The 16,498-nt window shown below is 38.7% G+C and overlaps 1 protein-coding gene across 15 annotated transcripts in view; it reads left to right on the top strand.

Moving 5' to 3' along the window:
• mybpc1 (myosin binding protein C1) overlaps positions 1-16,498 on the top strand; it is a 34,162-nt gene that overhangs the window by 4,696 nt on the left and 12,968 nt on the right. For 4 of the 15 annotated variants that reach the window (XM_039791953.1, XM_039791949.1, XM_039791959.1 and 1 more), the window contains exons 2-18: positions 456-482; positions 2,306-2,377; positions 3,392-3,607; positions 4,682-4,726; positions 6,759-6,800; positions 7,319-7,360; positions 8,127-8,237; positions 8,894-9,042; positions 9,147-9,264; positions 9,356-9,404; positions 10,008-10,064; positions 10,878-10,886; positions 12,874-13,037; positions 13,159-13,291; positions 14,977-14,985; positions 15,582-15,706; positions 15,842-15,947. In XM_039791953.1, coding sequence (XP_039647887.1) covers positions 456-482; positions 2,306-2,377; positions 3,392-3,607; positions 4,682-4,726; positions 6,759-6,800; positions 7,319-7,360; positions 8,127-8,237; positions 8,894-9,042; positions 9,147-9,264; positions 9,356-9,404; positions 10,008-10,064; positions 10,878-10,886; positions 12,874-13,037; positions 13,159-13,291; positions 14,977-14,985; positions 15,582-15,706; positions 15,842-15,947 — 1,474 coding nt within the window. The remainder of the gene's footprint in view (positions 1-455; positions 483-2,305; positions 2,378-3,391; positions 3,608-4,681; positions 4,727-6,758; positions 6,801-7,318; positions 7,361-8,126; positions 8,238-8,893; positions 9,043-9,146; positions 9,265-9,355; positions 9,405-10,007; positions 10,065-10,877; positions 10,887-12,873; positions 13,038-13,158; positions 13,292-14,976; positions 14,986-15,581; positions 15,707-15,841; positions 15,948-16,498) is intronic. The other 11 variants (XM_039791956.1, XM_039791950.1, XM_039791960.1 and 8 more) reach the window with 10 other exon arrangements.

Below are 16,498 nucleotides of genomic sequence, written 5' to 3'. Positions count from 1 at the left end.
GTACTAAACAACCTTAGTGGCTGTGTGCTCCACTAACCCACTAATAAGAAAAGAGGTTGATTCTGTAACCCTGTCATTGCATGCCAAGTGCTGTATAGATGCTTAGATCTGTTGATGCCCTGCATTGAGTCCGGTTATAGGTTTTAAATGTCGTATCCAAACATGTTCTAGTTACACCACCACCATCACCATTAGTTTCATAAGTCTAGACGAGGCAGAGGGCAAACAAATGGCGTGTCATGGGGCCCTCTTTCATAATCAGTTAAGACAACATAGTGTCTAAGCACGAGGAGCCAGTCATCCGACTCAAAGAAGATATGGCTTAGTGGTGAATGGATATTAATAAAAAATAAGTCAAAGTGCACGGAAAAACATATTTTTGGTTGAATAGGACATACAGTCAGACTACTTGTTATCATGTTTGACAGTGATGTGTTTTTCTTTTCTTTCTTTAGATGAGATGCCAAACGGCCAGCCAGAAGGTGAGTGGACGGCGATATCTAATCTCCCGTCACTTTACAGTCCAACAGCTTATAGCTGCACAATGTATGCACAAGAACAGACATATATTCACCAAAACAAGGGTAGTTGCATAAGTGAAAGAAGGACAAAGTGAAGAGGAAACCAAGTGAATACCTCTGTCAAAGTGTACACATCAAAGGAGTTCAGGCACTGGGCAAAACTTAGCACATCTACACATGTACCGTGAGGATTGCAGCTCTGAACCTGGCATGGATGTGCAAACACAGTCGCATAGGAGTGTAAATGTGAAGCAAATAGTCGGCAGTATGGATGTGCTGCTGTGCTCCAGAGTAATCTGTGGCGACGACCAAGCTGTCAGCATCTCTGACATTCCTCTCGCCACCCAGCTGATCCCTCTCTGTTGATTCAGCTGACGCCCCGGCCGCCCCATGTGAGCAAGGTGCTGGCATGCCGTTGGCTTTTTGCTGGCGCTGGGGTTTGACCTTGGAGCTGCAGCATCTTGAGGCTCTAACATGGTCAGGGGGGAGAGCTCAGCTTTTTAGGGTCTAACTAAAGTTTTTCCTGGGGAAAACTATGATTTGTCAGACAAATAATTTCCTCAGTGTTATTTAAAAATGCCAGTCTGATCTTAGCGGCGCACTAGCTCATGATTTCCAGTAACCAGCGTTGGGCAAGTAACTTGAAAAATGTACTCGTTAGATATTACTCACAGAAAAAGTAAGTATGTTACTTTATTAATTACTTCACTACATCAAAAGTAATGAGTTGCATTACTTGTTACATCACCTTAGTTACTCCTACACACTACACAACACTAACACAAACAAAGCAAGGTGAGTCCTGAGCTGCGGCTAATGTTAGCAAGCCAGCTAAGAAGACACAAAGTAATTAAGATATCTTTGGAGTTACAGGGGGTCGCATTTCTCCCCTTTTGGCAGAGGCTAATCGTCTCTCTCCACTTCTCAGTCCTGCACCAAGCTAACATGTTCGGGATGAGATCAAACTGATTACATCGCTCAATCAAACTTCTGTTAAGACAGCGAACAAGTCGACCCAAGCATAACCGGATAACTGAGATGTAATCCACGTAAAACAAAAACAGGAAACCACTTTGCTGTAACACAGTACTGTCCAACAACACGTGGACAAAATAAGTGTAGTGGTAACTTGCATTTCATGATCCAGGGAAGCCATTTCCAGTGCAATTTCTCTAATTTCCAATAAAAGCACATCTTTATCTCAAAGAGATTATAACACTTTAGGTATATAAGCAATGCACAACACAGCATGACAATGCCGACACTTCCAGCGAGTGTTGAGGAGGTGCTACCACAGGTGAATCCTACACAGCCTACGCCATAAGGCATCTACAGCAAAACCACCATAACATCAGTACAAAGTATGATTCGGCTTTCAGCCTTGGTATTATTTGAACATAGTGTGTTTATTATTGTGCATTTCAATTGTGAACCTCAAATCCATTTGCATAATCCTAATCTTGACATATTAACAGTACATCTTGTATATTTATGGGCAGGAAAATAGCCCGACAAGAAGCTTTTCCTGTGTTGTATGAAATGTGAGAATGGTCTGAAAAAAATTGATTTATTGCGATAAAGTGTGAATGACTATGTGCAGGCTGGTGGGTGTAGATGGGTGAGTTGGTACACCTTTGGGTGTTTTTATGTCTGCTTGTGTGTGTGTGTCTTTGTTTTGGTGTGTATGTTCGAATGCGAGACTGAGAGAGGCACTGCAGATGCTGAAGCTTTGTGCTTATAAAAAGCAGCTGTTCCATCCACCACTATATTTGTCACATGCTCAGAAAGTGTTGCGCCAGACAGTAACGGTGCCCTGCCCCTACCTGAGATTTCCCTGGAGATTTCTCCACCCCCAGGTGGGTAACCCTGATGCCCCCCTTCACTTGCCCCAGAATGTTTCGTTCTTTTGCACATTCACATCACGTGTTCGTTTGGTGTGTGCCATCACGATTTCCACTTAATTCACTCTGAGAGGCCTATAGGTGCACTTTTTATGTGTAGGTATGATTGCTCAACACACAAAAAGTTAATTAGGTTAGCTGTAAGACCACCACCACACTCACTGTTTACATATCCACATGCCTGCACTGCTATACCTTCAGTTGTCTTGACGCTTGTTGCTGTCAGTAACTCGTGCTGTGGCTGTCTTTGCGTTTGTGTAACTGTGTCAGCACACAGGAGGTATAGAGGGATTGGGGATGTTGGGTTTTACTGACTCTGTTGCCTCTAGTTAAAGGCCAGCTATCTAAATGTAATGGTACAAGCAATGAGAACATTTCATACATACATACAGTGTTTGACATTGTAATGTGGTGTGAGTCAGTAAATCCATTGATCCTTGATCACTTTACAGTATAAATATGCAATGACCAGATAGATGCTCCACTGGTCCCACTGATCAAAACATGAGACACGATGGCATACCATATTTTTGCTTAAATATAGTAAAAATTAAATAAAGTTGAGTTTGAATGATTGACTAGCAGCCTGACTCTATGGAAGTCATTAACCCCAACATTTTGGTACAGATGGATATCTCAACCACTATTGGATGGACTTTGTACAGAACATGGTGCGAAAAGGATGAATCCAGAAGATTTTGATGATTCTCCCTCTAGTGCCAGCATCAGGTCAACATATTTTATCAATTAAGATGGTAAACATGGTAAACTATACCCAGTCAACATCAGCATGTTAGCATGCTAGCATTTAGCTCACCTTCCTTACCTAAATGTCACCAATTAAGATTGTGGCTATCTGGTCATTAGCTATTTATACCCACCTCATTTGAGCAAGCATTATCTTGCAAGGCTACCAGTAGTTGTGCCCGATGCTTGCTGCTCCAGCCTGGCGCTTTGTCTGCTGTACAGAGGCGGTAGCAGAGGGAAAAGAGCCAATAGAGACTGATGTGAAGAAACCAGAGCCCACAGAGTCTGAGCCATTACAGGCTGTGGTGGCTCAGGAGCCGAGACCTGCCGAGAATGGCTCAAACCAACCACAGGCTGGTGGGGTTGGGGTAAAATATCAAGCAGAGTCCGGTGACTCTACTGTAAAGGAAGAGAGCCCTTGCTCTCCCCCACCAACAGGTAAGTATACCTCCTAAACATGAATCAGTCCCATTTCTCTCTCAAAATGCATGTTTACCCCTCTAGCTCTTCCACTTAAAATGTTACTGAAACAAGCCCTGGAAGTCATTTCAGTTGCACACTATACAGCTCAGCAGCATGGCAAAATGATTTAAAACCTAGATTTACTCTCAGTTGAAAGCTAATAGATTACCTTTACTTCCTTGCTCAGAATGCTATGGACTTCACTCTTATTGGTTGGAACAATGTATTCATTGTTTGCTTTTAAAACAGTGCTCCGATTCTTACATATCTTTAATTGCATGCAGAATGTAAAGAAATAAAAACATATGCTTGTTCCTGAGGACTTTATGGTGCAGTGCCTGAGTTTTCATATGTCTAAAGAAATAAGAACTAATATAGACTAATAAATGAGGACAAATAGATTAAGTACCTGAAATGGCAAACTAAAGGTAATGCAATTTGTGTGCAAGGCGAGTCATTTAACTCTTCATTCTATAATTCAAAAACATGAATGTATAAGCAGAACAAACACACATACACTAAATATAGTGTTGATAAGGCGGCTGGCTGGTTTCTTCTATAAGCTTTGTTTATGTAGTATCTCAAGGTGAGTTGAAATGAACAGATTTTGAGAGAGAATATACAGCTGAAGTTAAAAAGCTGAGATTTTTTGAAGTTACACAGAATTTCATGCTTTCGTTGACTTGGTAATGAGCATTTTTTGCAAATATGGGTTGCATATTATATATATATATATATATCGCCATGGTGCTAGAGCGCTTGTGCTTTTGTTTTGGCAGCTTGAGAAGCTTGCAGTAATAAGAATTCATGATCCCACACTAGTTTATCTCTCAGACATACTGTACAGCAGTTAGGGTCAAATCATCGGTTGATATTTTGATATCATTCTTCCTCTCCAAGAGCTGCATGTCATGCTCCATTTAAAGTCTTGTCCCGCATGTGATCGATGGCCTTGTTGGCCTGCCAGTCATGTGTCTTGTTGGCTTGCCAGTGATGGACTTGGAGCTTTTTGATAGGTGGGTCTATTTGTCAATGACACCTTTATTACAGATGATGATGCTGCAGCCACTACCCCATCCCCAACACCCCAAGCAGGTTGGTACCAATAACAACCCTTACTGCTTCCTAATTTATTCCTCTTCACCTCACCCTTTAAGGACAGTTGCAATGGAGCACCTTGAGTCAGGTTCAATCAACTCCCATCACCTCATGGGCGCTAAAGTACTCTAAAGTTGAATCACAAGTTGGTCAGTTATATTGTGGCGATCTAAGAAAAGCAAAATGAAGGGTAACGCTTTATATTAAGGTACTTGTAATAAGCGTTAGTTAATAGGTAATGAGGGCTTTATAAGTCTTAAAATGCGTATTAACATTGCTATGTGTTAATGAAACTACAATGGTTAATAATAGTATCAAACATTTATTGTTAGATTATAAGACATTATAACAATAAATCTGTTTAAGATGCTATTATTAACACTTACATAGTCTCATAAAAACATAATGTTAATAATCATTTTATATGGATTCGCTTATAACAAAGAACCTTAATATAAAGTGTTACCAAGTTAAGTGTTGTGTGTAATGTGGATTACAGCTTCACAGGTATATATTTTTTCATATGGATTTTCCTGTCAAATCTGTAAATATTTTGATGTATGTCTTTGCAGTGATGTCCATGTAGTAAATATGTGATTTTTACATGCAAAATACTCCTACAAACACATCAACCTTTATTTGTTCTTCTCAAATGAAGGTATGGATATGAAAATCACATTTCACATGTATATATTATACATTCAAAATAAATACATGTTTGCTGAATGTGTTTATGCATATTAATACACATGCACATTATTGTTCAATATATTGTTTAAAATCTTAAAGTCTATCTACTGTAAGGGAATGCTGAAGTTATGTTGTATTTATTAAACCATTGCCATTTATTATTATTATTATTATTATTATTATTATTAATTAATTAATTAATTATCCAAGCTTCAGAATGAAAACTAAATATTACAAACAGCTAACATTACGTTACAAACTTTTCTGGGCGTTGGCATTCCCTTTTATGTTGATACACTTACTTTATTTCTTTTGCTTTTGTAAAATACATAGACTTTGGGATATTAATTTACTTGCTGTCTTAATATCAATTTCTTTTCTGTGTAACCAAGTTTAGCTAGTTAGCAGAGTATGTACTGTATGTATTTAGCCTAGCTTAAGAACTGGAAGCATGTGCAGGGGGAAAAAAACTCTTGCTAGCTTCGACAACAAGGTCAGCACACCTGTAATTTGTCATCCATGTTAAATCAGGAAGCAAACGTGAGTGTCTGCGTCATCGTTTTCAAAAGTCTCCGTTTCCGCCCGTCTAAATTGCAACTCAGGAGTTTTAAAACTAAAATGGGGTTACCAGCGTTTTCAAACGTCGAGGACTGTTTAGGGGTTCTAAAACGTGACAGGACGTAGCAAAAGTTATGCGATTTAAAAAGAAAACATATTACTTTGGCTGTAGCCTTAGTCGCCACAATAAGCTAGGCTAAATACTCTGCCACCACTGTACGGAACGTACATTGGTAAGGCAGCAAATAAGTTAATTCTTTTATTCTAAATAATCTTGCTTATATTTTTATTGAACTTATAGTTATATGTAACCATTTTGGACTATTTTAGAGACAATCCTGGATTATTTCCATTAAAAAAGCTTGATAAAGCTGCTGGGCATTGGAGGAAGTTAACCAGACATACTTAACTAACTAGTAAGACCTTATGATTGAAGCCTTCTGTCTTGTAAAACCCAAAACTTAAAAACTAAGAAAAATAAACTTCTGATAAAGCACACATTTCTATTTTGTGTGGCTTGTTCGAAAGAAAAAAAGAAATTTTTCTTTTTCTTTCTGGTGCACAAAGCCAGACATTGTTGCGTTACTGTAAGTGCTTTCAAACACTATTTTTCGGTTTAACAAGAGAAAAGGCTTCAAGGATGAGGGATATGTGGTTGGTTGGGTTAACTTCCAAACGAAAGACGAGTACAGAGGTGCTTCCCTGAGCTTTTCAATGGAAAACATCCAAGTAGTTGAGTTTATCCTGATTAATTTCAATGGTAACTGTGCTTTTTTCACAGAGGATGCCAATTCACTCAAGAAACTCTCAATTGAGCTGCCTAGTAAGATCCCTCTGTTAAATCCTACCACCATTTTAGTACCTCTGAAACCAGTAACATACTCTATATCAGAATCCCCCACTGTCTGAATGTAGGAAACATGTTGGAGGAAGTTAGCTTTTCAATACAAGAAAGTCTTTGCTAACATATTAACATACATTTAATAACACACATTATTTTTTCTTTATGTTGATAAGACTTTTGGGGTGTTACAAGATTATGTATTTTCTTTTCTGTACACATAAATTGCCATTTATGTGAATAAATTTGGAATTCTGAACACAACAGTCTTATTTAGGTTTTGCAATCACTAATCAATCAATATTCAAGATATAGCTTGAAAGCAAAACAAAGAGCATAGCATTTTTTATAAAACCAGATCTTCAGAATTCCTCGGGTCAACGCTTGCAAATCTGTAATTGCTTGTTGGTTTTACAATTTGTGAGTGTGTGCTTGCTTCAGTGGACTTTACAGTACTATTCCTTACAATATGCTGTAAATTTCTCTCTGTCTTTGTTTAGATGATAGCGTCCCTTTGCCAGCCATGGGGAGAAAAGACTCAGGTAATAACGTGGTAGCCAAAAAAACTCTTATGGTAATATATGGTAATTTTTTCATACACTCCAAGAGGAATTAAAACCGGTATCCAGAAAATCAGAAACTGCCATAACTGGTCAAATGGAGGCTTGCTAGCAGTTTAGCATAATCCAGGTTAATTTGTTCCAACAATATGGTGTGCAACATGAAAAAGATTGTTTTCCTGAAATGGCATACCCCCAACACCCCCACGTCCTTCATCGCTGAATGTAGGACATGATGGGGCTTTTTGAAAATGAAATTGTTTTCATTTGCATAGGATAAAACTTAGCAGGCAACATTTGATGCACAATTTTGTCAATGGTGAACTTGCAAAAGATTTAAAGACAGGCCCAGGATAACAGCTACACGGCAACAGTGTGATTCATCCACATTCAGACCTTACATTGCAAAGAAGACCGGAGCATCAGGAAAATGAAGAATTTACTTCTTTCTTTTTTTTTATTTTGCTAAAAAAAAATTATATATATTTCTGTGTTTCATATTGTCTGTTTCATGCTTTCCATGTTGCCAAGAGCTTAAATTATGCAGCTGTATGTGGTGTGAAGGCTGAAAGTGAGAAAATGTGTCTGTCTGTCTGTCTGTCTCTATAACTCTCCTCTGGTACGACTAAAAACTTCAGATCAAAAGTGAGGTGGGTGTATGAATTCCTCAAGTGTATTGATATATTTTTCCTCGCACAATGACAGTGGAGAGCACTGTGTCATGTATGTGTTTCTCCTGACTGACCAGTGTGGTCTCTGGGAGATGGCCAGGGCCCAGAAGACTTGGAAAAGCCCATTGACAGCCCACCACGGTCCACCCTATTGATAGAGAGCCCCCAAAGTGCCTCTGTCCCTGTGGGTGAGTAACAAAGAGGAGCTAAAGAAGAGTTGAAGATGGTAAAACAAAAATTCTAGATTTTCACAAGGGTGGTACATTGACTCTTCTAAGCCTTAAAGAAATAGTTACACATTTTGGGAAATAGATATTCACTTGCTTGCCGAGATTTAGTACCTGTCCATTAAATATGAAGCCACAACCAGGAGACTTAGCTTAGAAAGACTGGAAACAGGGGGAAACAGCTAGCCTAGCTCTGTCTCAAGGTAACAAAGTACAAAACACGGTATATTTTGTAACCCTGTGTAAAACCCCAAATTGTCAATTTTTCACTCATTTTTTGTTACCTCTGGAAAGAGCCAATCTAGCTATTTTCCCCGTTTCCAGTCTTTTTGCTAAGCTAAGCTAACCAGCTGCTGGCTCTAGCTTCACCCATTATCATCATTAAATGAGAAGAAGATATGAGAGTGTTATTAATCTCTGTAATAAAGACAACAAGCACACTGCCTAAAATGTTTAACTAGAAAGCTTCCGGAGTGGCACTGAGAGCATAGTGCCTCTATAGTTTTATGTTTTACTAAATCAGCTTTCAGTGTGACGTTAATGGTTTACTGATTGGACATTTGGACTGTTGGACACTTTTTCCTCTGTGATCACACTGTATTTTCTGTGTCTAAAAGGTGGAGACATCACCTTTGTCGCCAAAGTGGAGGCCAAAGATCTCCTCCGCAAACCCACCATCAAGTGGTTTAAAGGAAAATGGATGGATCTGGCCAGCAAGACAGGAAAGCACTTACAGCTGAAAGAGACCTTTGAACGATTGACCAAGGTACTGTACAGCAAGGGCCCAACCTATCCCAGCTCCTACGTGAGCACCACCTTGCAGTAGGTGCTGTAAAACCAATTCTTATATACAGTATCACTTCCTGGCAGATCCACACATTTGAGATGCACATCATCAAGGCCAAAGACAACTATGCTGGAAACTACAGGTGTGAAGTCACCTACAAGGACAAGTTTGACAGCTGTTCCTTTGACTTGGAGGTTAAAGGTTTGTTAAAGCATCAAAGTGCATTATATTTACTCTAATATGTCAACTAAATTCAGACTATCATACGGTATTTGTCGTTACTTTCTTACAGAAGTTGAAGGCTCACAGAATGTTGATATTCGATCAGCTTTCAAAAGAAGGTAACGAAAGAACTGTAAACAGCAACCATTATCAATTCAGTATGCAACAGTACAGTATATCCTTTTTTCACTTCAACTGAACAAATAATACTAATAAATGCGAGAAGTGAAGAAAAGAACAAGTGCGATAAACATTTCACCTTCTAGTAATATTATTTTTTAGGACATTTAAGTGTGACAAGATGGTTGTAATAATGTCATTGACCTTTCTCAAAGGTAATTACAAATCAACCAGCCGACTCAATGTGTAATTAAAGGCCAACTCTTGCATTTTAAATCTCCCTCCAAACAATGTGTCTGGAAAGCAATGCAAAGCATCCCAGTTTCAAAATGTTGCTTCTCAGTAATGTTGCTTCAACATTGCAGAAACACTGGGGCAATATTGCCTGGGATCGCTCTTACACAAAACACCTTGTTTCAAGCTTTTATCCAGAAAAGATAAAAAGAGTGTTTTTGTGTATTAATCGTGTGTTAGCTAGGAGCTAATGCATTGATTGACGTCAGAGCCTTTGCTTTGTGTTGCTCTTTAAGCATTGTTTTCTAGTGCCTGTAACGGTTTCAACTCTGATTCCATTTGTATTAATCTCTCCTTGTTAACAACAGCAGTGAAGGACAAGAAGATGCAGGGGAGCTTGACTTTAGTGGTCTCCTTAAACATAGGTGAGAATCACATCCCAACCCCGAGTGGATTTTGTCCATTTCAGTATTTTTAAGCGCTTTTTTTTATGTGCTTCTTTTTGCTTTCTTTCAAATCTTTTGTAAATATGATCTGTATTAGGCTACCATTAGAGTGGCAAGTACATTTCTGCAGATGATACATCACGATATACCAGGTGTTTTCAAAGTCTGTGGGCCCCGGCTCAGACAAGTTGTGACAATTGCGCAACATCCCCGTCTAATGGCAAAAAAAGTATGAGCCCGGTTATTTTTAGTCTATATTTGTTTAGATTTTGGTAAATTGGCACCATTACAATTATGCCAAATTAGCTATTAGCAGTTTCTGTGTGCAATGTACTGATGGATGTACAGACTACTATCACTGGATTACTTTAAAACAGAAGAAAAGTTAATAACGTGTTAAAGTTCTGGAGTTATATAGGAGCCGTCTTTATTCTATGATTTCTAAGCGGTTTAATTGACATTTATTCGTGACAATGAAAGAGATAATCATATCCCCTGAAAGTGTAAGTCACACTGAATCTCAAAATATGTGTGTCATGACTGTGTAGTCGGATTTGAGTTATGACCCTGAGAAGGGGTGTGAATTTTGGGAGGGGCGCCTCACAGTTTGAAAACCTCTGGTTTACCAAAGCTATTGGGGTGACTCAGAATAAATACCATGATGCATTTTCCAGATGATACAGTGCAACATTTAAATGTGAGTACAAATAGTCCTAGGCAGTGACGTTGTTCACTGGCAAAATTATACATTTTTATTTTGGGCTTGTCTCTTCTTCTCCCCTACATATTCAGAAATCAAAGGTTAGTAATGAGAAAATCATAGGTTTTAAAACGATTATACCTTACTGCGGGTGAGTACTGTAATCCTGTAGAGTCCCCAGCATGACATGTAGCTCTAGGAATTAGACGAGCAAGAGTGTTGGCCTACTGTAGTATGGTAACACTTCATTTGAAGGCAGCATTCCTAACCGCTCTGTCAGCAATCAGTAATGATGGAAATGGGCCTTGCATCATAAACACTCTGAGGTGACAGCTCTTCATCAAGCCATGAGTCAAACGCCACCTTTATGAGGCAGAGTGCGCCATTTTGGATCGTTAATGATGTGCTAGTGGGCCACGGAGAAATGATGCTGTAAAATAGTGTTATCTCTACATTGTCGTTTTATTTCAACTTAGAAATACAAAGCAAATACCTCCATGTTTATTTCAGCTGTCTTCATAACTGCCTGAAAATAAACAGATGAGAATTACAAACGTAGAATGGAATAATGTTTGACGCTATTCACCTCCAATCTTTCGGACATTTGGGAAAATGTCTATGAAAGAAAGGGCTGTCTGAATGTTCTTTATGCAAACTAATGAATACACTCATGTCGAGGGCAACGTGTTTATTAACTTGGATCTCACAAAGCTAACAGCTTAAATATCATTATCTAACCGTGTCGGATAATTTCTGAAGTGATCACTCAAACCAACAATAAACAAAGGGATGGGCCAGAGCAATATGAAAGACATTAAAATCAGCATTACAAATCTTTGTTGCAGGTTTCCCCTTCCTGCATGCTATATATCATGTTATTACACAAATGCGTAGCATTACAATAAGTGGTATGACAAAATGGAAACAAAACTCTCCTTTATTGATCTGTGTCTGCTTGTGTGTGCTAATTTAATCCTACAACACTGATAAAACCCTTGTTTCATCTCCCACACTTACTCTTAAGTTTTGTGTCCAAACTAAAAGAACCCAACTCCCTCCATAATTCAGCTCCCTCTTAATGTTTCCCCTTTATCCCTCAATGCATACTAGAAACCCCCAAAAATCATTATTGTGGATTCAATTGCAACCCTAAATGTTAGAATATTATAACAATAAGAAAATCTTCCAAGTGGCCATTTGTGTGGCACAGCGGCTGAGTGGAAGATCTTAAAATATCTCACATTTTGGCCATGTGTGTCCCTCTGGGTTCTCTGGATTCGTTCACCAGAAAAACACACACATTTGATAGATGTTAGAAATACTCCTGCCATTGCATTTAACCAAGTCACTGTCCTCACAACGATAGCTAGCCACCGGGAGATAAATATTGGAAATGATCACAGGACTGAAAGGCTAACAGTAAAGGAAACTTGCTTTGAATTAAAGTCACTTTGTGATAGATGACGTGTTGATGACTTTCAAGATAGTATTTTGCATTTAATTCAGTAATTTATCATCACAGAACTATAAGTAAGAAAAACTAAGTTCTATTACACTAACCCACTGTTTATTTTCTGACTTTTTATTTAGATTTGTCTTCAGTGTTCCCTGTAGATCTCTTTTGTTTATTTTTTTTAATAACTTGGCCTTTCCTCCCCTCATTTCATAAAAAAAAAGATCTAGACTATTTTAGGTTAGCTGTTAAGAAACTGTGAATTACACCTCACAAGAAGTCTTCCTTTCCTTCCTTTTCTGATTTTGGATTCAAAGCAGATTAGAGAACACCTCTGTGTTTTGTGTTACACTTAACATTTGACCCCACAGCTGTTGTCAACACGCAGGTAGACAGCTCACCATGCCCATCCCTTTGTGTGACATGTCCTGAGGAATGGAATAGGATAAACAAACCAAAAATGGCAGGGCAGGAACCAAGTAAAATAAGCAGCGATTGTAAATCTTAAGGGAGACCCTACCAATCCCTCAAAGACCCCTAAGCTAGAGGTTAATGAGTAGTTCCTCAGGACACGTTGCAAACACCAGCCTATGACCCCTACCCTCACATCGTTCCCTCGTATCCGGCACCACTAGGGAGCCGAAACAGGATGACACTCCAGAGGTGGATGTGTGGGAGATCCTGAAGAACGCCCGTCCAGATCAGTACGAAAAGATTGCCTTCACGTACGGCATCACAGATCTGAGGGGTCTGCTGCGGAGGATGAAGAAGATCCCAAAAGAGGAGAAGAAAAGCGAAGGTAAATAAGTGTTTTCCAAATTTTGGATATGCTCCTGGGTGAATATCAGTCTTCATGTCTGGTTAAAAGGGAATCTCCATCTTGGTGTCTCTTTTGTGACCTTTGTTTCGTCTTTTCAAAGCTTTTGCAAAGAAGCTGGAACCAGCATATCAGGTGGATAAAGGTGGAAAGATCCGCTTGGTGGTCGATCTGGCCGACCCCACAGTTGAGCTGAAGTGGTACAAGAACGGACAGGAAATCAGACCCAGTCCCAAGTATGTAATGACATTTTCTTCAGTCTATCTTCTCTGTCTTCTCCCATTCAACATGGCACAAATGAAACGCATGTTTTTACCAATGGTTTTCATTTGATGGCATTGCCCCTTTTTCACAGTTTTTCTGATATTATGTGTTTCCGCATAATGTTCAGTCACCACTCAAAAGAACAATGGTTCACATGTTTTACACTACACAGATACATTCAGTCTTTGTCCTCTCTTCACAAATTTTCTTAAGTTTAAAAACATATGTGCCACAAAGACCTACATTTTTACAAATACCCACATAGAAATATATTAAAACCTAAAAATGGCTTAATAAGACTGTTGTAACCTATGTCAACTCCACCTACAGCCCATTCTACTGTGAACCATTGCTAGTGAACAAATAACGTTCTCTCGACTCTAATGTGGCTCTAGGCAGTTTCCACACAGTCTCTCACACACATAGTAGGTACATTATGGATTCACAAGGCTATATAAAAGGCCCCAGAGCTACATTTGGGTGTAAATGCAGTGTATGATGTCTGTAAACTGTTGTAGTTAATTGGTATTAACTACTGTATATGTCCTCCTCCGTACAGGAAAAAGGTGGTACCTCCTTCACAGGTCTTTAACCAAGTCTGGCTTTGGAACAAAGTTAATACATACTAAATCACATACGGCAGTAAATGTTGATGATCATGTACTTTAACGAAGCGATTATTACTGTAACCTTAACAACAACAATCCTATTGTTACGTAGCCGTCATGATTTAGTTTTTGATAGGCCTATGAGCAATGGCTTTTTTTTTTTTTAAGTGCATCAGGTATTTATTAAATAAATGTGAAGACTTGGGTGTAACAAAGCTAGACAGAGTGAGTCAGAGTGAAATGTATTCTTGAGCTTGGGAATAGTGGTTTGACAAAACTTTTGTCAAAGAAAATTTTTTATATATCCCTAGAGAAATGAATATATTCTTCAAACAACCTAAATCTTTAAAACTGCTGTATGTGCTATATGCTTATAGACAATAACTTAATGTACTAAAACTTGACTTAATATCAGTGCTTACACTTTTTTTCACTGCCTCCAAGTGGCCCTACAGTCATCTGATGCAGGGTTTAAGGTCAAACGTGATAACATGTTTTTGTGCCTTCATTAAATATTCCTGATCGTATAGATCTAAAAATTTAAAAATAAATAAATGTATATCTCCTAATAGGGTAGCATATTACCCTTGCTAATAAGGCTAATAATAGGGTGTGATACAGAATTGAGAGACAATTATTCTGCAGCTAAAAGGGTTTGTTTAGAGAATCCTAGAATAGATGTTAGTATGACAGACTTGTAAACTAGATAAAGCACTATGCCTTAACTTTACATACATTAGATGAAACTTCTGTTCAAAGCCATGCAAAGCTAAAGCCATCTAGGAGGTTATTGCTGTTTTCTGGTTTTGGTCTACTCTTGTTGCATTTTCTCCAGGGCTCCCTGCTCCGAAGACCTATAAAAAAAATCATTCTCTTTTGAAACTATTTTCCGACAACATAAACCCCTCCAGGCATGATGTTTCTCTGTCTTTGTCTGTCTATCTATCTATCTGTGTGTCATATCATGATGCCCTTTCCTGTCTGCCATAATCACTTCCTGTACACTCTCTGTGATCCGGCCCCATTCTGGCTCCACTGCTGACCTTAAGTCAACGGAAGTAAGTCCATACGTCCAGTCTGTTCTCCCTTCTCCATGTCAGTGTTTTGGTGTGATCCCACCCCTCTATCACCACTGACCCTTGGGTTTGTGAAGTGCACTTGTTGCATGTTGAGTATAATAATGATGTTGTATATTCTTTATTTTGTCAACAGTGCTGTACATTTTGATTTTAAAAAGGGGCTGTACTTGAAATACTGGAGTACAGCCACTTCCTCAATGACTGCACACAGCCCTTTTGCAACGAGCACAATGCAACTTTAACTGTCAGCAACTTTTAACTGACAATATTTCAACAATGGCCACATGCACTAAGATGCATGCGCGGCGGGACAGCTATCAAAACAGGGAACAGAGAAGCTGGGTATACAACATACACAGAGGGAGTGTGACTTCATTCTCTGCTCAGGATTTGTTTGCTGCCGATTCGAATGTCGAGTACAGCCCCTTTATAAATGATTTTTGGTTTCTGTGACAAACTTTGTCTTTCTTTTAGTTAATATCTTGGAATAACATCAATTCTTATCTTAGGACTACTGTATATTGGCACAATTTCTGCTGGTGACCAGTGAAGTGACTAATGGACTTCCTGTTTAGGTATATTTTTGAGCATAAAGGCACACAAAGGATAATGGTCATCAACAACTGCAGCGTGAATGATGACGCAGCTTATTCTGTAGCTGCGGGAGACGAGAAATGTGCCACAGAGCTGTTTGTCAAAGGTATCTTGATTACCGGTTTACCTTTATTTAACTAAATTAAATTACTGTATATGACATATGATATACTGCAGATGTGTTAGTGTGCCAATCAGTAAGAAACCTGTTCAGTTTTTTTCTTCCTCTCGTGTCTCATAGAGTTGCCAGTTAAGATAGTTAAAGGTATTGAGGCAGTGAAGACCACGGTGAATGAGAGGATTGAGCTGGAGTGCGAGGTGTCAGAGGAAGGTGCCCAAGTCAAATGGTAAGACTCGTTTAAAGATTCAATGTGTCGCAAAATGACATATCAAACTTAACCTAGACTGACAGAATAAAAGAAGAGGCTACTGGTTTCTACATTACAACTAGCAATGCCACCACAGATTGTTATTAAGTTAAGCTTTATTTTCTATTCTGGGAATCAACAACTGCTGATTAACTCAACACAACTCACTAAACTGATAATTATCTCAGGAATTAGTCTCTATTTTCTTTCTACTGCAATTAGTGCCAAATTAAAAAGTTCTTTGCAGGAAACGCTTATGAAATGATTGGGAAATAATGAACCCATAAGATAAAGATTTACATATGATCCTGATGGGAGTTAGTGTGACACACTTACAGTTACTATATGTAACTTTTAAATGTTTCAGAAACTGTGTCATTTTTCATCTGAAAATTATTAATGCCTCTTCCCGGGTCCGATTTTTCCCGCAAAGTCCCAAAATGATTTACGGCAGATAGACGGTACAACAGAGCACACATTCTGTTTGTGTTTGCCTACTATTTTCTTTTCCCTTGTCCCCCTGTACTTGT

Source organism: Perca fluviatilis, chromosome 23, assembly GCF_010015445.1.
Source record: "Perca fluviatilis chromosome 23, GENO_Pfluv_1.0, whole genome shotgun sequence".
NCBI classification, from domain to species: Eukaryota; Metazoa; Chordata; class Actinopteri; order Perciformes; family Percidae; genus Perca; species Perca fluviatilis.
The sequence above is the reverse complement of the archived record's forward strand: the minus strand, read 5'-3'. Positions and strand labels throughout refer to the sequence as shown.